At 38.1% G+C, this 24,117-nt stretch overlaps 1 protein-coding gene across 2 annotated transcripts in view; it reads right to left on the bottom strand.

Moving 5' to 3' along the window:
- The window catches only part of FNIP1 (folliculin interacting protein 1), a 160,806-nt gene that overhangs the window by 83,495 nt on the left and 53,194 nt on the right, over positions 1-24,117 (bottom strand). For both annotated transcript variants that reach the window (XM_054488161.1, XM_054488159.1), the window contains exons 2-3: positions 19,067-19,193; positions 5,594-5,728 (exon numbers count right to left, since the gene is read on the bottom strand). In XM_054488161.1, coding sequence (XP_054344136.1) covers positions 5,594-5,728; positions 19,067-19,193 — 262 coding nt within the window. The remainder of the gene's footprint in view (positions 1-5,593; positions 5,729-19,066; positions 19,194-24,117) is intronic.

Below are 24,117 nucleotides of genomic sequence, written 5' to 3' on the forward strand. Positions count from 1 at the left end.
TCTTCCTATCCATAAGCATGAAATGTTTTTCCATTTGTTTATATCCTCTGTTTTTCCTTGAGCAGTGGTTTGTACTTCTCCTTGAAGAGGTCCTTCACATCCCTTGTAAGTTGGATTCCTAGGTATTTTATTCTCTTTGTAGCAATTGTGAATGGGAGTTCACTCACGATTTGGCTGTCTATTATTGGTGTATAGGAATGCTTGTGATTTTTGCACATTGATTTTGTATCCTGAGACTTTGCTGAAGTTGCTTAACAGCTTAAGGAGATTTTGGCCTGAGACAATGGGGTTTTCTAAATATACAATCATGTCATCTGCAAACAGGAACAATTTGACTTCCTCTCTTCCTATTTGAATACCCTTTATTTCTTTCTCTTGCCTGAATGCCCTGGCCAGAACTTCCAATACTATGTTGAATAGGAGTGGTGAGAGAGGATATCCTTATCTTGTGCTGGTTTTCAAAGGGAATGCTTCCAGCGTTTGCCCATTTGGGATGATACTGGCTATGGGTTTGTCATAAATAGCTCTTATTATTTTGAGGTACGTTCCATCAATACCTAGTTTATTGAGAGTTTTTAGCATGATAGGGTGTTGAATTTTATCGAAGACCTTTTCTGCATCTGAGATAATCATGTGATTTTTGTCATTGGTTCTGTTCATGTGATGGATTACGTTTATTGATTTGCATATGTTGAACCAGCCTTGCATCCCAGGGATGAAGGCAACTTGATCGTGGTGGATAGGCTTTTTGGTGTGCTGCTGGATTTGGTTTGCCAGTATTTTATTGAGGATTTTCCCATTGATGTTCATCAGGGATACCGGCCTGAAATTTTCTTTTTTTGTTGTGTCTCTGCCAGGTTTTGATATCAGGACGATGTTGGCCTCATAAAATGAGTTAGGGAGGATTTCCTCTTTTTCTATTGATTGGAATAGTTTCAGAAGGAATGGCACCAGCTCCTCTTTGTACCTCTGGTAGAATTTGGCTGTGAATCAGTCTGGTCCTGGACTTTTTTTGGTTGATAGGCCATTAATTACTGCCTCAATTTCAGAACTTGCTATTGGTCTATTCAGGGATTTGACTTCTTCCTGGTTTAGTCTTGGGATGGTGTATGTGTCCAGGAATTTATCCACTTCTTCTAGATTTTCTAGTTTATTTGTGTAGATTGTATTCTATGATGGTAGTCTGCATTTCTGTGGGATCAGCGGTGATATCTCCTTTATCATTTCTTATTGTGTTTATTTGATTCTTCTCTCTTTTCTTCTTTATTAGTCTGGCTAGTGGTCTATTTTGTTAATCTTTTCAAAAAACCAGCTCCTGGATTCATTGATTTTTTGAAGGGTTTTTCGTGTCTCTATTCCTTCAGTTTTGCTCTGATCTTAGTTACTTCTTGTCTTCTGCTAGCTTTTGAATTTGTTTGCTTTTGCTTCTCTAGTTCTTTTAATTGTGATGTTAGGGTGTCAATTTTAGATCTTTCCCACTTTCTCCTGTGGGCATTTAGTGCTATAAATTTCCCTGTAACCACTGCTTTAGCTGTGTCCCAGAGATTCTGGTACGGTGTGTCTTTGTTCAAACTTACTTATTTCTGCCTTCAGTTTGTTATCTACCCAGTAGTCATTCAGGAGCAGGTTGTTGAGTTTCTAAGTAGTTGTGCGGTTTGAGTGAGTTTCTTAATTCTGAATTCTAATTTGATTGCACTTTGGTCTGAGAGACTGTTTGTTATGATTTCCGTTCTTTTGCATTTGCTGAGGAGTGTTTTACTTCCAATTATGTGGTCAATTTTAGAATAAGTGTGATGTGTTGCTGAGAAGAATGTATATTCTGTTTATTTGGGGTGGAGAGTTCTGTAGATGTCTATTAGGTCTGCTTGGTCCAGAGCTGAGTTCAAGTCCTGAACATCCTTGTTAATTTTCTGTCTTGTTGATCAGTCTAATATTGACAGTGGGTTGTTAAAGTCTCCCACTATTACTGTGGGGGAGTCTCAGTTTCTTTGTAGGTCTTTCAGAACTTGCTTTATGAATCTGGGTGCTCTTGTATTGGGTACATATATATTTACAATAGTTAGCTCTTCTTGTTGGATTGATCCCTATTGTTGCATTGATCCCTTTACCATTATGTAATGCCCTTGTCTTTTTGTTTTTTTTATATCTTTGCTGGTTTAAAGTCTGTTTTATCAAAGACTAGGATTGCAACCTCTGCTTTTTTTTGCTTTCCATTTGCTTGGTAAATATTCCTCTATCCTTTTATCTTGAGCCTATGTGTATCTTTGCAGATGAGATGGGTCTCCTGAATACAGCACACTGATGGGTCTTGACTCGTTATCCAATTTGCCAGTCTGTGTCTTTTAATGGGGGCATTTAGCCCATTTATATTTAAGGTTAATATTGTTATGTGTGGATTTGATCCTGTCATTATGATGCTAGCTGGTTATTTTGCCTGTTTGTTCATGCTGTTTCTTCTTAGTGTCAACTTCATATGTTTACAATTTCATATGTTTTTGCAGTGCCTGGTACCGTTTTTCCTTTCCATATTTAGTGCTTCCTTCAGGAGCTCTTGTAAGGCAAGCCTGATGGTGACAAAGTCTCTCAGCATTTGCTTCTCTGGAAAGGATTTTATTTCTCCTTCGCTTATGAAGCTTAGTTTGGCTGGATATGAAATTCTGGGTTGAAAATTATGTTCTTTAAGAATGTTGAATATTGGCCCCCACTCTCTTCTGGCATTAGAGTTTCTGCAGAGAAATCCACTGTTAGTCTGATGGGCTTTCCTTTGTGTATAACCCAATGTTTCTCTCCAGCTGCCCTTAACATTTTTTCCTTCATTTCAACCTTGGTGAATCTGACAATTATGTGTCTTGGGGTTGCTCTTCTCGAGCAGTATCTTTGTTGTGTTCTCTGTATTTCCTGAATTTTAATGTTAGCCTGTCTTGCTTGGTTGGGAAAGTTCTCCTGGATAATATCCTTAAGAGTGTTTTGCAACTTGGTTCCATTCTCTCTGTCCCTTTTAGGTACACCAACCAAATGCAGGTTTGGTCTTTTCACATAGTCCCATATTTCTTGGAGACTTTGTTCCTTTTCATTCTTTTTTCTCTAATTTTGTCTTCACGCTTTATGTCATTAAGTTGATCTTCAATCTCTGATATCCTTTCTTCCGCCTGATTGATTCAGCTATTGATGCTTGTGTATGCTTCATGAAGTTCTCATACTGTGTTTTTCAGCTCCATCAGGTCATTCATGTTCTTCTCTAAACTGGTTATTCCAGTTAGCAATTTGTCTAACCTTTTTTCCAGGTTCTTAGCTTCCTTGCATTGGGTTAGAACGTGCTCCTTTAGCTCACAGGAGTTTATTACCTTTATTATCTTCTGAAGCCTACTTCTGTCAACTTGTCAAACTCATCCTCCATCCAGTTTTGTTCCCTTGCTGGTAAGGTGCTGTGATCCTTTGGAGGAGGAGAGGCATTCTGGTGTTTGGAATTTTCAGCCTTTTATGCTCGTTTTTCCTCATCTTTGTGGATTTATCTATCTTTGGTCTTTCAGGCTGGTGACCTTTGGATGGGGTTTTCATGTGGATGTCCTTTTTGTTGATGTCAATGCTATCCCTTTCTGTTTGTTAGTTTTCCTTCTACCAGTCAGGCCCCTCTGCTGCAGGTCTGCTGGTGTTTGCTGGTGGTCCACTCCAGACCCTGTTTGCCTGGGTATCACCAGTGGAGGCTGCAGAACAGCAAAGATTCCTGCCTGTCCCTTCCTCTGTAAGCTTCATTCCAGAGGAGCCCCTGCCAGATGCCAGCCAGAGCTCTCCTGTATGTGATGTCTGTTGACCCCTGCTGGGAGGTGTCTCCCAGTGAGGAGTCATAGGGGTCAGGGACCCACTTGAGGAGGCAGTCTGTCCCTTACCAGAGCTTGAACGCTGTGCTAGGAGATCCACTGTTCTCTTCAGCGTCAACAGGCAGGAACATTTAAGTCTGCTGAGGCTGTACCCACAGCCACCCCTTCCTCCAGGTGCTCTGTCCCAGGGAGATGGGAGTTTTATCTATAAGCCCCCGACTGGGGCTGCTGCCTTTCTTTCAGAGATGCCCTGCCCAGAGAGGAGGAATCTAGACAGGCAGTCTGGCTACAGTGGCTTTGCTGAGCTGCGGTGAGCTCCGCCCAGTTCTAACTTCCCAGCAGCTTTGTTTACACTCAGTCGGAAATGCAGAAATCACTCACCTTCTGCGCTGATTTCACTGGGAGCTACAGACCGGAGCTGTTCCTATTTGGCCATCTTGCCAGCCACCCTATATACATATTTTTTTTGAGACAAGGTCTCACTCTGTCATCCAGGCTGGGTTGCTATGGCATGACCATAACTCACCACATCCTAGAACTTCTGGGCTCAAGCAATCCTCCCACCTCAGCCTCGTGAGTAGCTGGGACTACAGGCTCACACCACCACACACGGCTAATTTTTTTTTCTTTTTTTGAGACAGAGTTCCACTCTTGTTGCCCAGGCTGTAGTGCAATGGCGCAATCTTGGGTCACCGCAACATCCGCCTCCCGGGTTCAAGCGATTCTCCTGCCCCAGCCTCCTGAGTAGCTGGGATTACAGGCATGTGCCACCATGCCTAATTTTACATTTTTAGTAGAGATGGGGTTTCTCCATGTTGGTCAGGCTGGTCTCGAACTCCTGACCTCAGGTGATCCGCCCGCCTCAGCCTCCCAAAATGCTGGGATTACAGGCATGAGCCACCGTGCCCGGCCCACATGGCTAATTTTTAAAAAATCACCAAACTTTCAAAGTTGTGCAAAATGGTGTAAGTCATGATGGTGTTGTATGGCACAAGACTATTATGGATTTGTTAAGGTATCATGCCTAAAGAGGAGGTGGAATAGAAGAAGGCAGGGGGAACTGTGCAGTAAATACAACTGGAGTTTAGTAATTTCAGACTCTTTTCACATACCTTGTCCCATTGATTCGGTATAAAGATCAATTTCCATCAAAACACAATCATCTCATTACCAGTAATTAAAAAGCCAAGATTCTATTTTGATACTGAGTAAATATAAAATACTTGTGATTAATGCAAACTTGGATGACACAAATAAATTTACATCAGATGACACTTGCTAAGCATGAGACCAAATACTGATCTTATATAAAATGTAACACATTTAGAGAGAAGTTCCTATGTATTGTACTTACTAATACGTTTAATTCCATATTTTACAAGAAGTCACATTACTTTCGGAAAATAAAACTATGTATTATGTATACTTCCAATCATACTTTAATTTCATACAACTGAAACTGTATTAGTATAATTATCTTCATATTTCAATAATAAAAAAGTATGTAAAATAAGAAATTATTCTGATAACCCAATAAATCTGAATTGGGAAATATAAGGAGAAAATACTCATGCAACCTATGCCTATGGCTTTCTACTTCTCCTATTCTAAGATTTATCAAAGTTCATAAACGTACTTGTTTATCTGTGTCTCCAGCTTCAATGCAAGCTCTAGGAAGATAAGGACTAATTGCTATTATATCTCCACAGTCCACTGGATGATGTTCAAAAATATTTATAAATGAATGAATAAATAAATGACATCAATGATCTTACCTGGTACTTAAGACACTGGTCTTTTATATCAGAAGATGAAGTCACAGAACTATCTAAAGAGGAAGAACTGTCTCCTCCAGGTTTCAGTTGGCAGCATTTCCCAAAGACTTTAACTTGAGCATCACTGCAGAGTTTCTGAAATACAGATATTTCCATTCATGTTTTAACAGATTTTTAACCATATACAAATTTCATCAAAGTATAAAAACCTTTGGAAAAACCAAGAATGAAACAACTCAAAATAATACAACATTAATATGGCTATTTGCATTTTGCTATATTTTCTCCAGTACTATTTTCTATTCTTTGTCTCATAACTATAATAAAATTTGTGGGGCTTGTATTTCTGGCCAACATTATTATATCCTGAGAATTTTCTAGATTACCATGGTCTATACGATGTTCATTAATACCGATGTAATAATATATTGCAGTAGTTTTCAAATTATTTGGTCTCAAAATCCCTTTATGGGCCAGGCTTGGTGGCTCACACCTGTAATTCCAGCACTTTGGGAAGCTGAGGCAGGCGGATCACTTGAGACCAGGAGTTCAAGACCAGCCCGACCAACAGGGAGAAACCCTGTCTCTACTAAAAAGACAAAAATTAGCTGGGCATGGTGGCACATGCCTGTAATCCCAGCTACTTGGGAGGATGAGGCACAAGAATCTTTTGAACCTGGGAAGTGAAGGTTGCAGTGAGCTGAGATCACACCACTGCACTCCAGCCTGGGTGACAGAGTGAGACTCTGTCTCTCAAAAAAAAAAAAGCAAACAAACAAAACAACCCTTAATATTCTTACAAGTTATCGAGGATCCCAAGAGTCTTTTGTGTACATGGGTTATATTTATCAATATTTTCCCATATTAGAAATTAAAACTGAGGCCATGTAAAAAATACTTATTGATTCATTTAAATATAACAATAAACCCAAGTTGACGTAAGTAACACTGTTATAAAAAATAACCTATTTTTCTGGGGAGAAACGGAGGGATGAAAGGATAAATGCAAATCAGACTTTCAGATTTAACTATACATAAATACATATGTTTATTCTTTCAAAATGAGAATATAGTAATGTAATAAATAAAATTTTAATGAGAGAATGAACTTAGGACCACATGGTTGTGCAGTCTAGTGTGGAAGAAAAATGTATTTCTTTTTTTTAATTCCTCTTTCTCTTTTTCCTCCCCAACAGCTTCTCTACATCTTTCACTGCCCAGAACTACCAAAGTTACAATCCACCAACATCTGTGATATTCCTAAAAGTATTCCAGTGCTTTATCACAGTTACCAGTATGTCCATTCTTTCATTTAACAAACCTCAGGTAGGTTTTTAGAACAAATAATCTGACTAAAGTCACATTTACTGAAGACTGATTGTTTTCTAGTTACCCACATCATCAAAGGCATTGTTAAAAATTACATGTAGTAGTCTCCAGTTATCTCTAACCAAAAATTTAAAGTAAAAAGAATAAAAGCTTTAGAACTAGATATGAGTTCAACATGAGGTCCTTGCCCATGCCTATGTCCTGAATGGTATTGCATAGGTTTTCTTCTAGGGTTTTTATGGTTTTAGGTCTAACGTTTAAGTCTTTAATCCATCTTGAATTAATTTTTGTATAAGGTATAAGAAAGGGATCCAGTTTCAGCTTTCTACATACGGCTAGCCAGTTTTCCCAGCACCATTTGTTAAACAGGGAATCCTTTCCCCATGGCTTGTTTTTGTCAGGTTTGTCAAAGATCAGATAGTTGTTGATGTGTGGTATTATTTCTGAGGGCTCTGTTCTGTTCCATTGGTCTATATCTCTGTTTTGGTACCAGTACCATGCTGTTTTGGTTACTGTAGCCTGGTAGTATAGTTTGAAGTCAGGTAGCATGATGCCTCCAGCTTTGTTCTTTTGGCTTAGGATTGACTTGGCGATGTGGGCTCTTTTCTGGTTCCATATGAACTTTAAAGTAGCTTTTTCCAATTCTGTGAAGAAAGTCATTGGTAGCTTGATGGGGATGGCATTGAATCTATAAATTACCTTGGGCAGTATGGCCATTTTCATGATATTGATTCTTCCTATCCATGAGCATGGAATGTTCTTCCACTTGTTTGTGTCCTCTTTTATTTCGTTGAGCAGTGGTTTGTAGTTCTCCTTGAAGAGGTCCTTCACATCCCCTGTAACTTGGATTCCTAGGTATTTTATTCTCTTTGAAGCAATTGTGAATGGCAGTTCACTCATGATTTGGCTCTCTGTTTGTCTGTTATTGGTGTATAAGAATGCTAGTGATTTTTGCACATTGATTTTGTATCCTGAGACTTTGCTGAAGTTGCTTATCAGCTTAAGGAGATTTTGGGCTGAGACAATGGGGTTTTCTAGATATACAATCATGTCATCTGCAAACAGGAACAATTTGACTTCCTCTTTTCCTAACTGAATACCCTTTATTTCTTTCTCCTGCCTGATTGCCCTGGCCAGAACTTCCAACACTATGTTGAATAGGAGTGGTGAGAGGGCATCCCTGTCTTGTGCCAGTTTTCAAAGGGAATGCTTCCAGTTTTTGTCCATTCAGTATGATATTGGCTGTGGGTTTGTCATATATAGCTCTTATTATTTTGAGATATGTCCCATCAGTACCTAATTTATTGAGAGTTTTTAGCATGAAGGGCTGTTGAATTTTGTCGAAGGTCTTTTCTGCATCTATTCAGATAATCATGTGGTTTTTGTCTTTGGTTCTGTTTATATGCTGGATTATGTTTATTGATTTGTGTATGTTAAACCAGCCTTGCATCCCAGGGATGAAGCTCACTTGATCATGGTGGATAAGCTTTTTGACGTGCTGCTGGATTTGGTTTGCCAGTATTTTACTGAGGATTTCTGCATCGATGTTTATCAGGGATATTGGTCTAAAATTCTCTTTTTTTGTTGTGTCTCTGCCAGCCTTTGGTATCAGGCCTCATAAAATGAGTTAGGGAGGATTCCCTCTTTTTCTATTGATTGGAATAGTTTCAGAACGAATGGTACCAGCTCCTCCTTGTACCTCTGGTAGAATTCAGCTGTGAATCCACCTGGTCCTGGACTTTTTTTGGTTGGTAAGCTATTAATTATTGCCTCAATTTCAGAGCCTGTTACTGGTCTATTCAGAGATTCAACTTCTTCCTGGTTTAGTCTTGGGAGGGTATATGTGTCCAGGAATTTATCCATTTCTTCTAGATTTTCTAGTTTATTTGCGTAGAGGTGTTTATAGTATTCTCTGATGGTAGTTTGTATTTCTGTGGGATCGGTGGTGATATCCCCTTTATCATTTTTTATTACGTCTATTTGGTTCTTCTCTCTTTTCTTATTAGTCTTGCTAGCGGTCTATCAATTTTGTTGATCTTTTCAAAAAACCAACTCTTGGATTCATGGATTTTTTTGAAGGGTTTTTTGTGTCTCTATCTCCTTCAGTTCTGCTCTGATCTTAGTTATTTCTTGCCTTCTGCTAGCTTTTGAATGTGTTTGCTCTTGCTTCTCTAGTTCTTTTAATCATGTCTACATCGCCAAAAGCAATGGCAACAAAAGCCAAAATTGACAAATGGGATCTAATTAAACTAAAGAGCTTCTGCACAGCAAAAGAAACTACCATCAGAGTGAACAGGCAACCTACAGAATGGGGTAAAATTTTTGCAATCTACTCATCTGACAAAGGGCTAATATCCAGAATCTACAAAGAACTCAAACAAATTTACAAGAAAAAAAACAAACAACCCCATCAAAAAGTAGGTGAAGGATATGAACAGACACTTCTCAAAAGAACACATTTATGCAGCCAACAGACACATGAAAAAATGCTCATCATCACCAGCCATCAGAGAAATGCAAATCAAAACCACAATGAGATATCATCTCACACCAGTTAGAATGGTGATCATTAAAATGTCAGGAAACAACAGGTGCTGGAGAGGATGTGGAGAAATAGGAATGCTTTTACACTGTTGGTGGGACTGTAAACTAGTTCAACCATTGTGGAAGACGGTGTGGCGATTTCTCAGGGATCTAGAACTAAAAATACCATTTGACCTAGCAATCCCATTACTGGGTATATACCCAAAGGAATATAAATCATGCTGCTATAAAGACACATGCACACGTATGTTTATTGCAAAGGCTTGGAACCAACCCAAATGTCCAACAATGATAGACTGGATTAAGAAAATGTGGCACATATACACCATGGAATACTATGCAGCCATAAAAAAGGATGAGTTCATGTCCTTCGTAGGGACATGGATGAAGCTGGAAACCATCATGCTCAGCAAATTATCGCAAGGACAAAAAACCAAACACTGTATGTTCTCACTCATAGGTAGGAACTGAACAATGAGAACACTTGGACACAGGAAGGGGAACATCACACACCAGGGACTGTTGTGGGGTGGGGGGAGGGGGAAGGGATAGCATTAGGAGACATACCTAATGTAAATGACGAGTTAATGGGTGCAGCACACCAACATGGTACATGTATACATATGTAACAAACCTGCACATTGTGCACATGTACCCTAGAACTTAAAGTATTATATATATATACATATACGTATATATATACGTATATATATATATTAAAAGAACTAGATGTGAGTTCAAAACCTGTATCCTTGAGCAAGTTAACTGACCTCTCTAAACCTTCATTTGTTATTTGTTTAATGGGAAGAAAAACCCTACCTAACAACACTTAAGGGAATGTGTGTGTGTGTGTGTGTGTGTATTTTATATATACACATATATAATACATATTATATATAATAGTTACAATATCCTAGCTATCTCCACAGACCTGGGACTACAGGCGTATGCCACCACATCCAGCTAATTTTACTTTTTGTAGAGATGAAGTCTCATTATGTTGCCCAGGCTGGTGTCAAACTCCTGGGCTAAACTAATCCTCCCACCTTGGCCTCCCAAAGTAATCCTTGGCTGGGATTACAGGTGTGAGCCACTGCATTCAACCTAGTTATAATTGTTATTAGAAAACAGTTAACATGAGGGGCTAACATAATTGAAGTCAGGGACTTCACTAGGTATTTCCATGTATGTTTCAACACTTGATAAAAATATGGGTATTTTTACTATTGACATCCTTTGCCACATCTTAATAACCTTCTTACTTACTGATCACCAACAAAATGCCAGGCCTTAATGTACATTTTCTGCAATACTAAGCATGGTAGGTATTATCAATGCTATTTCACAGATGAGAACGTGAAGCTCAAACAGGTTAAATAACTTCACCAAGGTTACAAGAGCTAGTAAATCTGTTATCTACTTATAGACAAAACCCAGTTGGCTTGACTTATCCACTATCACAAACCGCCATTTCATCAGTCAACAAAAGTATTTAAGTACTACGTGTTCTAAGCCAGAGGGTGGCTGCAGACCAGTACCAGTCCATGGCCTGTTAGGAACCGGACCACATGGCAGGAGGTGAGCAGGGGGCAAGTGAGCATTACCGCCTGCACTCCACCTCCTGTCACATCAGCCTCAGCATTAGATCCTCATAGGAGTTTGAATCTTATTGTGAACTGTGCATGCGAGAGATCTATCTCTAAAGAGATACAACAAATAAACGCAATGCAAGATTCTCAACTGGATCCTTTTGTTCTGTAGGATGTTATTTTGACAACTTGTCAAGTTTTAATGGAATCTGAGGATTATTTGGCTATAATATATCAATGATTTCCTGAATTTTTGCTGTATTGTGGTTACGTAGAAGAATGTTCATGTTTTTAGGAAATACACATTGACGTATTCAAAGTTGATGGGATATCAAGTAGGCAGTTTACTCTTATTCAGTTCAGAAAAGCAAAAGTTCTTTGTAGTGAACTTGCAACTTATTTGTGATTGTTTCAAAAAGTTAATAAAAATTATAACTTAGTTATAGAAAGCCAGTTGTATTTTTCAGTAATGTTTATAACTTTTTTGCATAATTTGAAGGTATTTGTTTTTGTGGGCTAGACATAAAGTACAGCATCACTTCTCTGAGATAACAAAGTAAAATAATAAGAAATTGAACCCTTTTTCCTACAACTCCTGCTTATAGAAGTCCTGTGCTTACATGAGGGATTGTTGTTGACTGCGCCTTGTCCCCTCATTACAGGACCATCTGCCACTGTAGTTGTTGCTGTTTGATTTCAGAAAAGCCACGACTTTAGGATGGGAGGGAGTAGAGAAACAACAGCTGAGGAGCTGATGGGAGAATAGTATGTGTGTGTATGTGCATCCTTTTGTACACACTTTTAGGCGTGTTTTTATGCTTTAGTCCTGGAACTGAAGTATGTCCCTTTTCTTCCTCTAGCAAACTTTTGTTTCAGAGATTGGACATGCAAGGTTACCTCAGCCTGGAATGTCTTTCCAGCTCTCTCAAGTGCTTCCTCTTTCACCTTAACTCTTACACATTTTTTCCCTCATAGTCTAAGCTTAAAATATCACTTTCTTGATCTCCCTAGACTAAATGAAGTCCTTTCATGGCAATTCACTTAAACATTGTCATCCTTTAACCTCTTCATCTATAAATTGGAATAATAATGGTAGTACTCTTCTGTTTTACACATATTTACTCTTTACATGTAAAGGTAGTTAAGTGCTAACGTGAGTTAGCTGCTGCTATCATTATTACTTTTATTAGACATACTTGGAATACACATTTCATTACACATATTTGTGTAATTATCTGTTAAATGTCTCTTTCTCCTGTTAGATTGTTAGTTCCATAAGGAAAAGGACTATGTCTTTTTTTATTCACTTGTATTCCCTAGTGCTTAACAGCGGTTGCCAACCTTTTTGGCACCAGGCACCAGTTTCGTGCAAGACAATTTTTCTGCAGACTGGGGCAGGGTAGTGGGGATATGGTTTCAGAATGAAACTGTTCCACCTCAGATCAGCAGGCATTAGTTTTTGTCATTAGAAAAGGAAAGACCTGAAATCTCAGTATAGGTTTTTTTGCTTTTTTTTTTTAAGAGATGAGTTCTCACCATATTGCCCAGGCTGGCCTCAAATTCCTGAGCTCAAGCGATCCTCCCACCTCACCATGTCCAGCTTCAGTATAGTTTTGATTTTCATTTTCTTAATTATGGATAAGGGAGAGGATCTTATAAACATACGATTTTATTAAATGCGTCATAGCAATTTGTATATCAACGCTCTGCTCTTGTCCTTCACTCAATTATCTACTGAGTGGTTCTTGATTTCTAGGAACTCTTTATATTAACACTTGGCATATTAAATTGTCAAAGTGTTTTCTCAGGTTGCCATTTGTCTTTTAACTTTCCTTATGGTGTTGTTTTCTGTTTTATCATGCAAGTTTTTAAAAAAATGGCTGTCAAATTTGTCAATCTTTTACTTTATGGCTTCTGAATTTTAACTCATAGCTAGAAATATCTTTGCTTGAGACAGAGTTTCACTCTGTTGCCCAGGCTGGAGTGCAGTGGCATGATTGCAATCTTGGCTCACTGTAGCCACTGGCTCCTGGGATCAAGCAATTCTCGTGTCTCAGCCTCCCTAGTAGATGAAACCACAGGCATGTGTCACCACACCCGGCTAATTTTTGTACTTTTTTTTAGTAGAGACGGGGTTTCACCATGTTCGCCAGGCTGGTCTTGAACTCCTGACCTCATGTGATCCACCCTCCTCAGGCTTTCAGCCTCCCAAAGTGTGGGATTACAGGCATGAGCCACTGCATCTGGCCTTTTTTTTTTTTTTTTTTTTTTGGCCGGTGGGGAGAGGGTCTTGCTTTGTCACTTAGGCTAGAGTGCAGCGGCGTGATCCTGGATCATTGCAACCTCCACTTCCTGGGCTCAAGTGATTCTTCTGCCTCAGTCTCCCAGTAGCTGGGACTACAGACACTCAGCACCACACCCAGCTAATTTTTATGTTTTCTGTAGAGATGGGGTCTTCCTATGTTGGCCAGACTGGTCTCAAACACCTGGCCTCAAGTGATTCATCCATCTTGGCCTCCCAAAGTGCTGGGTTTACAAGCGTGAGCCACTGCACCCAGCCTAGAAATACCTTTTCCACTCCACAGATATATAGGAACTCCCTCATTTTTTCTTTTGTAATGTTATACTTTTATATTTTTATATTTAAATGTTTGATATACTTGGTTTCATCCTGATGTACACCGTAAGATATGAATCCAAATTAAGGCTAGGCACAGTGACTCATGCTTGAGCCCAAGAGTTTGAGACCAGCCTGGATAAAACAGCAAGACGCCATCTCTAAAATAATAATAATAGTAAGTAGTAACAGTATGAGTCTAAATTAATCTTTCTTCCACATGGCTATCTAATTATCTCAACACCATTTAAGATGATGCCTTAATCATATGCCAAAATTCCTGTATGTATTTGGATGTATTTCTGATCCTCTATTTTGTTCCATTAGTCTATTGCCTATTTATGTGTCAATAACACACTGTTTGGCCAGGCGTGGTGGCTCACGCCTGTAATCCCAGCACTTTGGGAGGCCGAGGTGGGTGGATCACGAGGTCAGGAGATGCAGACCACCCTGGCTAACACAGTGAAACCCCGTCTCTACTAAAAATACAAAAAATTAGCTGGGCGTGGTGGCCGGCACCTGTAGTCCCAGCTACTCGGGAGGCTGAGGCAGGAGAATGGAGTGAACCCAGGAGGTGGAGCTTGTAGTGAGCCAAGATTGCACCGCTGCACTCCAGCCTGGGTGACAGAGCGAGACTCCGTCTCAAAAAAAAAAAAAACATTGTTTTAGATACTGAGACTGTGCAGTGTATTTTCAAATGTGACAGGACTGGCTCATCCTCACTGCCCTTCTTTTTCAGAGTTTTCCAAACAACCATTGCTAATTTTTTTCCATTTGAACTTTAGAATCCACTATTTAGTTCTAGACACTACCCCCACCCCAAACACACAAAAATAAGGATAACATTGTTTCTGTGATAGCATTATTTTACAAAGCACTTTGGACAACTTTATAACATTGACTACTGCCATAGAATATGTTTTGCCTTTCCATTTGTTAAGGTACGTTTTTATGTCCCTTAAGAAGACTTTTAAAGTTCTAAACTTACAGATTTTGTTAAGTTTATGCATAGGCAACTTTGTCATTTTAATTTCTATTTTAAATGAATGTTTCACTTTTATGTGTTCAAACTGGAAGCTATTTGCATATATTGAGCTTACTGATTTCTGTATATTAACCTAAATCCAATTATCTAATCAAATCCTATGTGCAAATTTGATATCATAAATAAGACTCAACTATTCAGTTAGCATTGTATGATGCTTCAGAGTGTTTCTCATATCTTAAAATCTGTAATCATCTTTCCAAAGTTCTCTGAATTTACTGATGTACAACTTTATCCTTGTTTACAATCAGTGAAAGCTGATACATGTGAATGGTCATATAACCTAACTGGGAACTCATGAAATAGCATTGCACTGTTGTTGACATAAAAACAATGTCTAGGATAAGGATGACAGCATGATAAAATCACAATGGATCCATTTGGCTATGTTAGTGTTCATATCGAAACCACACCTGAATATTTTTTTCTACCATGGAAAGGTTCTTCTGTCAGAAGTGTTGAACCAGAGCAACTCCATCTTGAATAGGGGCTGGATAAAATAAGGCTCAGACCGACTGGGCTGCATTCCCAGATGGTTAAAGCATTCTAAGTCACAGGAGGAGATAGGAGGTTGGCACAAGATATAGGTCATAAAAACCTTGATGATGAAAAAGGCTACAGTAAAGAAGCTGGCTAAAATGCACCAAAACCAAGATGGCGACGAGAGTGACCTCTGGTCATCCTCACTACTACACTCCCACCAGCTCCATGACAGTTTACAAATGCCACTGGAAACATCAGTAAATTACAGTATATGGTGTAAAAAAATGGGAGTCTTGAATAATCCACCCCTTGTTTAGCATACAATCAAGAAATAACCATAAAAACCCACAATCATCAGGCCTCGGGGCTGGTCTGCCTATGGAGTTGCCATTCTCTATTCCTTTACTTTCTTAATAAACTTGCTTTCACTTTACGGATTTGCCCTGAATTCTTTCTTGCTCAAGATCCAAGAACCCTCTCTTGGGGTCTGGATCCGGACCCCTTTCCAGTAACACTTCTTTAAGATCACTACACATATTCACTTTAATTGGGTTTTATAGTTCAACAGTCATTTTTCATAAAATATATAACAGATCTGAAAAAATGAGTTCTGAGAAAGCTATACACTGATTACCAATTTTATTTCAACTTACATAAGACACTATTTGAGCATGCAAAATACTTTGGTTTCTGAAACATAATCAAAGCATTTATGTAGTTCACTTTGTACAGAATTTAAAATGTAATAAAATACATAGCTTCCTAATTTTCTCCCAAAACCCATTAAATATACTCTACATACACCATGTTTGCTTTGCATGGAAATACAAAAATGATCTGCTTATGTTAATAAACTGTTATATTCTTCATTGACAATTCTTTGGTTCAACCAAACGCAGAAATGGATCAATATTCCACTGTGAAATATTGCCTTCTCTCACACTCCAGATAAAAGGTACTCAAAGTGAATCATGACCATCTATAATCTTTACAAGGAAAACTGCCATGTGTCTTACACATTTAAAAGGACTTCAGTAAGTATTTTTACAACGACTATTTTTTAATGCTGAAATAGCTTCAAAGTAAACAATCAATAGGATTTTGGTTTAATTAAATACACTCAAACATATTGGGTGAGCCCAAATATTACTATCTTCTACTCCTACTTGGCAATTTTCAAATGACATTTTTCAAAAATTCAGATTCAGGTTGATAACAAACTGTCCCAAGTAGCGTGAAGAGGGAGGACTGCTTGATCCCAGGAATTCAAGTCCAGCCTGGGCAACATAGCAGGACAGACAGATGCTGTTTCCAAATGAGAAAATGTTTTAATTTCTTTTTTGATAAAAGGAACAGAGTAAAACAATTTTGCAAGCCTCACATTCTAAAGCTTGACTTTCTGTTTATAACTCATGGCGACATTATGTTCTAATTTTTTTAAAAAGAATGTTTTCAATAAAAGTTTTGGTAAATACGCCGGGCAAAGTGGCTCTCGCTGGTAATCCCAGCACTTTATGAGGCCAAAGCAGGCGGATCGCTTGAGCCCAGAAGTTCGAGACCAGTCTGGCCAACATGGCGAAACACCATTTCTACTAAAAATATAAAAATTACCCAGGCGTGGTAGTGCACACCTGTAATCCCAGCTACTCGCAAGGCTGAGGCACGAGAATTGCTTGAGCCTGGAGGCAGAGGTTTCAGTGAGCTCAGATTGTGCCACTGCACTCCAGCCTGGGCAAGAGAGTGAGACCCTGTCTCAAGAAAACAAACAAACAACAAAAAACCCTGCCTCAAAAAAGAAAAAGCTTTGGTATATTAAATGGTCAAAATAATATTTATAGTCCTTATTCTCTCTTGTAAATTGTTTTAAACTAAGAAAAGTGTTTTAAAACTAAGAAAGAAGAACATGAGAAGTTACTTCAACATTTACCATAGCAAAATAGAATATTGTACAAATACAGCAAAGCTGAATAATTTACTTACATCCAGCAAACTGCTAATGCTTAAACATAATGTCTTTATTATGTATGAACCCAAATTATAATGTAGAAAGTTTTAAAAAATTTACAGCACAATGTTCTTCTTTCCATATATAGAATCCAGGACAAACAATGAGTATTTCAATATGTACAGCAGTGTTCAAAAGGAAGACATAAAATCTTCAGGAGAGTATTTATAGGATTTTGAAAATAAACTTCCTAACAGTAATTACAATTGATCAAAATATGTCCTGAGTACTTACCACATGTAAGGCAATGTGCAGTGAAGGAAATAAAGGTGAGTAACAGGACAATTTTTTACTTTAAGATTTTTTTCCCAGTCTAGTAACAAATACACATACAAATACAGCTATGATATAGAAGGCTATGAATATGAGTAAATAACTATGAGAATTCTGATGGAGGAGAATATAAATCTACCTAGAGAAAACCAGAAAGGATTCATAAAGCTGTGATAAAATAAACCCTGAAGAAGGATAAATTTTCAATTAAGGGAGACAGTATATAGGATAAAGGCATAATAAAATAAATGAGACTGGAAGTAGTCAACAATGTTTGATTTCTAGACACTGATGAGTTTCTAGAAAAGTTTTACAATAAAAAGAAGAGTAGGTTTATAGGCAAATTTCAGAAAGTTGAGTAATAACTGGATAGTTTGAGAAGAGAGTCAATGTATTACTACTGAGACACCGAGAGACAGAGAAGACCAAGGAGAGACCAAAAGATAGAGAGACTGAGAAGAGACACTCTAGAGAGCCTGAGTAATAGAGAGACAAAGGGAAAATGAGAGACACCAACAGACACCAAGAAAGATGACTGAGAGGGACAAAGAGGCCAGGGATGGGAAAAGACAGAGAAGGACACTGTTATGGACTGAATGCATGTGTCTCCTCAAAATTCATATGTCATCCTAACCCACCATGCGACATTAGGAGGTGGGGACTTTAGGAGGTGATTAGGTCATAAGAACGAAGTCCTCATGAATGGGGCTGGTGTCCTTATAAAAAGGACTGTGAAGAGTTCTCTTGCCTTCTTTCCACCATGTAAAGGGTAGAGTGAGAAGTCAGCAGTCTGCAACCCAGAGAGCCCTCACAAAAAACCCAAATATGCCGGGAGAAACAAAAGTTTCTTGTTTAAGGCACCCAGTCTACAGTATTTTGTTATAGTAGCCTGAACTAGACAAACACAAACCTGAAGGAAAAAGTAAAGAAAAATTATTTTAGAGGCTTTGTGAATATTTCCAAGCAAAAAGAAAAGCTGAGAGGGAAGAAGGAATACATCAGCAGGAGAGAAATTAATGAGACTAATGAAGCATCGTCCCAGAAAAGGTATGCAGGGAGAGTTCAAAAAACAGCATGAGTGGATTCTTACAGGGCTGTTTAACATAAAAAAGAAAAGCTGAACAAACACACAATGAATAGCATTAATCAAAATTAAGAGTAAACGAGAGGTCATATGCTGAAATTCAATAGGATACTATCAAACACAAAAAAAAAAAAAACCTTCAATAAATGTTTGCTGAAAAAGTAATCAAAAATAATCGAGATAATTAAAAAAAAAAACAGCCTCAGCCAAGTTCTGCTGAGCTGTTGTTAGCAGTCTAAATAAAGAAGACATGCTTATCACATTTGTAGTTAGCCTTGGATTTCAACTGTCTGCTTGACCATCTCCAATTCTATGACTCTTAAGCATCAAACCACTCCTCAACTATTCAAATCAAAATGTTAGGTTCACCAAACATTTCCTTCTCCCTCAGCCCCAATATCCAGTCATTTCCTTCTCCCTCAGCCTCAATTATCCAGTTTGATAATACTGGAATTACCAAAATATTCAACATTAAAAGTCAACCAAATCAATAATGATGCTCACCGATACTGATATGTCCTCATTTTTTCTCTTAACACTGGAGTCAAACAAAACATTTCTCCCTCGTCTTTCACAGTCTTGATATACAATCAGTCGAATCTGGCTTGGATCAAACTCTGGTAAAGGCCAACTTGAAAGAAAAGTAAAGATCCATTAGAGTTACATTAATAAATATTCCATATACATTATTAGAAATAAATCTATATAATAAAGCCCAAAATTATCTTATTGTTAAATAATATATATATCTTTTTATAAAATATAACCAGTTCATGGCTGAAAACTTTAAAGTAAAAATAAAGGCAAAACAAAATTATTTTTATTTAAAAATAATAGTGGTAACTATCAGTATATATAAAATATAGTTACCTCATATGATTTTTGAAAGCATTAACTTAATAAATATACATAAGTATATTTAACATAATGAAAATATGTACTGATTTCATGTCATGGACCAAGATGACATAATAAGGTTAACCCATATTTTTAAGTAGTTTTGTTACTATTTCTCCAATATGGAAATGTGAAAAATGAAATGGTTTTCAGTTTAAATAATAGCAAAGGACTTACAAAACAAAAAAGAAGCAAATAAAAAAAAAAGTGGAAAGCAATCAAGTATAGTGAAAATTCTCATATGCTGCTGGTATGAATATAAACTGGCACAACTCCTGGGTGTGGTGGCTCACACCTGTAATCCCAGGACGTTGGGAGTTCAAGGTAGGAGGATCACTTGAACCCAGGAGTTCAAGACCAACCTGGACAACATAGTGAGACTCTGTCTCTACAAAAAGTCAAAAAAATTAGCCGGGCATGGCAGCACACATCTGTAGTCCCAGCTACTTAAGAGGTTGCAGTGGGAGGATCGCTTCAGCCTGGAAGGTCAGGGCTATAGCAAGCTGTGATCATGCCACTGTACTCCACCCTGGGTGACAGAACGAGACCCTGTCTCAAAAAATAAAAATAAAAAATAAATAAATTGGCACAATCTCTTTAGAAAACAGTTTTTTTTAATATATATATATACATACACTAAAACAAATCCCAGTAAAAATGAAGTTGATCCCAGCAATTCCACTTCAGAAAAATTTATCACAATGAATGAATTTCAGCTATAGGCAAAAATGGAGAGACCACAAGCAAAAGAAGTCAGACAATGACTCACCCACACACAGATAGCTACTGTATTTTTCCACTTACATAGAGGTTAAAAACATGCAACGTTTGTCTAGGGGTTCATACTTAGTTTTTAAAATATAAAGAAAACAATGTAAGTAATGACCTCCAGAGTCTGGAGAGTAATTACTTCTAGGAGTAAGGTGGAGGGAAAAGTGTAACCAGAAAAGGGACATAACAGGTGAACTGGCGCAATTACTATGTTCTCTGTTTTGACCAGATAGTGCTGACATGGATCTTTACTTTACAGTATGTATTTAAACAGTACATCACATTTGTTTTATGTACTTCTACATATCCATTACATTCCACAATTTAAAAGATTAATGGGGTGGGTGAAGTAGAGAAGAAGGAAAAGAGAAAACAGAAGAAGGAAAAGAGAAAACAAACCGAATGACAAATATCTGGTGAACTGAACACAATACAAATGACAGGACAGCTGTGAAGAAATGGGAGAACTGACATGCCAGGAGCTATTTCTCATTAGTTACAATGGGCTATTTATTTTTTATAATTTCAACTTTTAAATTCAGGGGGTACATGTCCAAGTTACATGCATATGTCTCACGATGCTGAGGTTTGGGGTACAATTGATGCTGTCACCCAGAGAGTGAGCACAGAACCCAACTATTAAGTTTTTCAACTCTTGCCCCCTCCCTCCTGCCTTGCTCTACTAGTCCTCAGTGTCTACTGTTGCCATCCTTATGTCCATGAGTATCCAATGTTTAGCTCCCACTTATAACTGAGAACATGCGGTATCTGATTTTCTGTTCCTGCATTAATTCACTCAGGATAACGGCCTCCAGCTGCCTTCATGTTGCTGCAAAAGACAGGATTTCATTCTTTTTTATGGCTGCATAGTATTCCATAGTACATACATACCACATTTTCTTTATCCAATCCACCACTGATGGGCCCCTAGGTTGATTCCATGTCTTTGCTATTGTGAACAATGCTGCAATGAACATACAAGTGCATGTGTCTTTTTGGTAGATTTGTTTTCTTTTGGATATATACTCAGTAATGTGATCGCTGAGTCAAATGGTAGTTCTCTTTCAAAGTTCTCTGACAAATCTTCAAACTGCTTTCCACAGTGGCTAAACTACTTTACATTCCCATCAATGGTGTGTAAGCATTCCCTTTTCACCATCTGTTATTTTTTGACTTTTTAATAATAGCCAATCTGATTGATGTGAGATGGTATCTCATTGTAGTTTTGATTTGTCTTTCTCTGATGATTAGTGATGATGAGCATTTTTTCATGTTTGTTGGCAGCTTGGATGTCTTTTTTTGAGAATTGTCTGTTCATATATTTTGCCCACTTTTTATTGGGGTTGTTTTTTGCTTGTTAAATTGTTTAAATTCCTTATAGATTCTGTATATCAGACTTTTGTCTGATGTACAGTTTGTGAATATTTTCTGCCATTGTGTGGGTTGTCCACCAGACACAATTCTTCACTTCCTTAAGAGAGCCTAACTCTGTCAACGTATGTGAAACTATGTATAACTGGCAACATCAAACATCTTCATCCCAAATTCCTGATAGAAAATATAATTTTGGTTTTCTTCTGTCTAATCTTTAGCAAATGTCTGTGTGCTAGTAAATGATAAAGACCTACCTAGACATCCAGGCTAAACCAGAGACTCCTCCTTAAACCACAATGACTTGCATCACACTCAACTGTTTCTACTAAATTGTGCTTTCATACCATGCAAAGGAAACTGTAAAGGAACAGACTGACAAAGGATGAAAATACGGAAAGGGGTCTCATGGAAACCAGTGAAAAAGAACATTTTAGAAAAGAAAAAGAAGTACCACAGCAGTCACTAAAAAGTATCCACTAGAGAAGCAAAAGTCATTGGTGACCATAGCAAGGACAGTTCTAAGGAATAAAGAGTACAGAGGTCAGATTCCAGGTGACTGAAGAGTGAGTAGGAGCAGAGAAAACAGACAACTGGTAAGAAAAAAAGAGAAAGAAAATGAATCCTCAAGTAGAGTGAGAGTGACAGATATTCTGCTATTAAAAAAATGACACATCTGAACATGTTTATATATATGCTGATGACAGAATCTGAGGTGGAGAAATACAAGGCCTCTGAGGAAGTAGAGAACAGGATATAGAGCACAAGTGAAAGCATTAGCTCAAAGAAAATAACTCTCACACTAGGATGGAAAGAAAAGAGATAAAGATGTACATGGGTGCAGAAAGATTTGTACATATGAAGGTAAGGTGCGGAGGGAATCCATATCTAAGAGACCCATTTTCTTTGTCAAGCAGGTGAAGGCAAGTAAGGGAAAGGTGGTAAGATGTGGGGATGGTAGAGAGTAAAAAAGAGAATAGCGGTTGTTGGGAAATAAAATACAGTCATACACCATATAACGTTTTGGTCAACAACAAACTGTATATATGATGGTGGTCTCATAAGATTATAATGCAGTTCAAAAACTCCTATTGCCTAGTGACACTGTAGCTGTCATCACATGGTAGCACAAAGTATTACTCACATGTCTGTGGTGATGCTCATGTAAACAAACCTACTGCACTTTCAGTCATATGAAGGTATTATGGATACAATTATGCAAAATATGCAATACTTGATAATAAAAGACTATGTTGGCCGGGTGCAGTGGCTCACACCTGTAATCCCAGCACTTTAGGAGACTGAGGTGGGCGGACCACAAGGTCAGGAGATTGAGACCATCCTGGCTAACATGGTAAAACTCTGTCTCTACTAAAAGTACAAAACAAAACTTAGCCAGGCGTGGTGGCATGCACCTGCAGTCCCAGCTACTCAGGAGGCTGAGGCAGGAGAATCACTTGAACCCAGGAAGCCGAGATTGCGCCACTGCACTCCAGCCTGGGCAACAGAGTGAGACTCTGTCTCAAAAAAAAAAAAAAGAAAAAAAAAAAGACTATGTTACTAGTTTATGAATTTACTATACTTTTATCATTATTTTAAAGTGTACCCCTACTTATAAAAAAATTAACTGTAAAACAGCCTTAGCCAGATCCTTCAGGAGGTATTCCAGAAAAAGGCATTATTAGCATAAGAGATGACAGTTCCACGTGTGTTATTACCCCTAAAGACCTTACAGTGGGACAAGATGTGGAGATGGAAGATAGTGATACTGATAATCCTGACTCTATGTAGGCCTACATTAATGGTGTGTTTGTGTCTCAGTTTTTAACAAAAAGGTCAAAAAAATTTAACTGAAAAAAGCTTATAGAATAAGCACATAAAGAAAGAAAATATGTTTGTACAGCTGTACAATGTGTTAGTGTCCTAAGCAAAGTGTTACTACACAGTAGTTCAAAAGATTTTAAAATTAAAAAGTTAATACAGAAAAAACTTACAATAAGCTAAGGTTAATTTTATTATTGAAGAAAAACATTTTTAATAAATTTAATGTAGCCTAAGTATACAGTGCTTATTTATAAAACCTACAGTAGTGTACAACAATGTCCTAGGCTTTCACAGTCACTGACTACTCACTCACTGACTCACCCAGTAACTTCCAGTCTCGCAAAATCCATTCACAGTAAGTGCCCTATATAGGTGTACCACTTTTCCACTTTTTATCTTTTTTTTTTTTTTTGAGATGCAGTCTCAGTCTGTCGCCCAGGCTGGAGTGCAGTGATGCGATTTTGGCACACTGCAACCTCCGCTTCCCGGGTTCAAGTGATTCTCCTGCCTCAGCCTCCCCAGTTGCTGGGTTTACAGGTGTGTGCCATCATGCCTGGCTAATTTTTGTATTTTTAGTAGACGTGGTTCCACCATGTTGGCCAGGCTGGTCTCAAACTCCTGACCTCAGGTGATCCGCCTGCCTCGGCCTCCCAAAGTTCTGGGATTACAGGTGTGAGCCACTGCGCCTGGCC

This window comes from Pongo pygmaeus, chromosome 4, assembly GCF_028885625.2.
Source record: "Pongo pygmaeus isolate AG05252 chromosome 4, NHGRI_mPonPyg2-v2.0_pri, whole genome shotgun sequence".
Classification (NCBI taxonomy): Eukaryota; Metazoa; Chordata; class Mammalia; order Primates; family Hominidae; genus Pongo; species Pongo pygmaeus.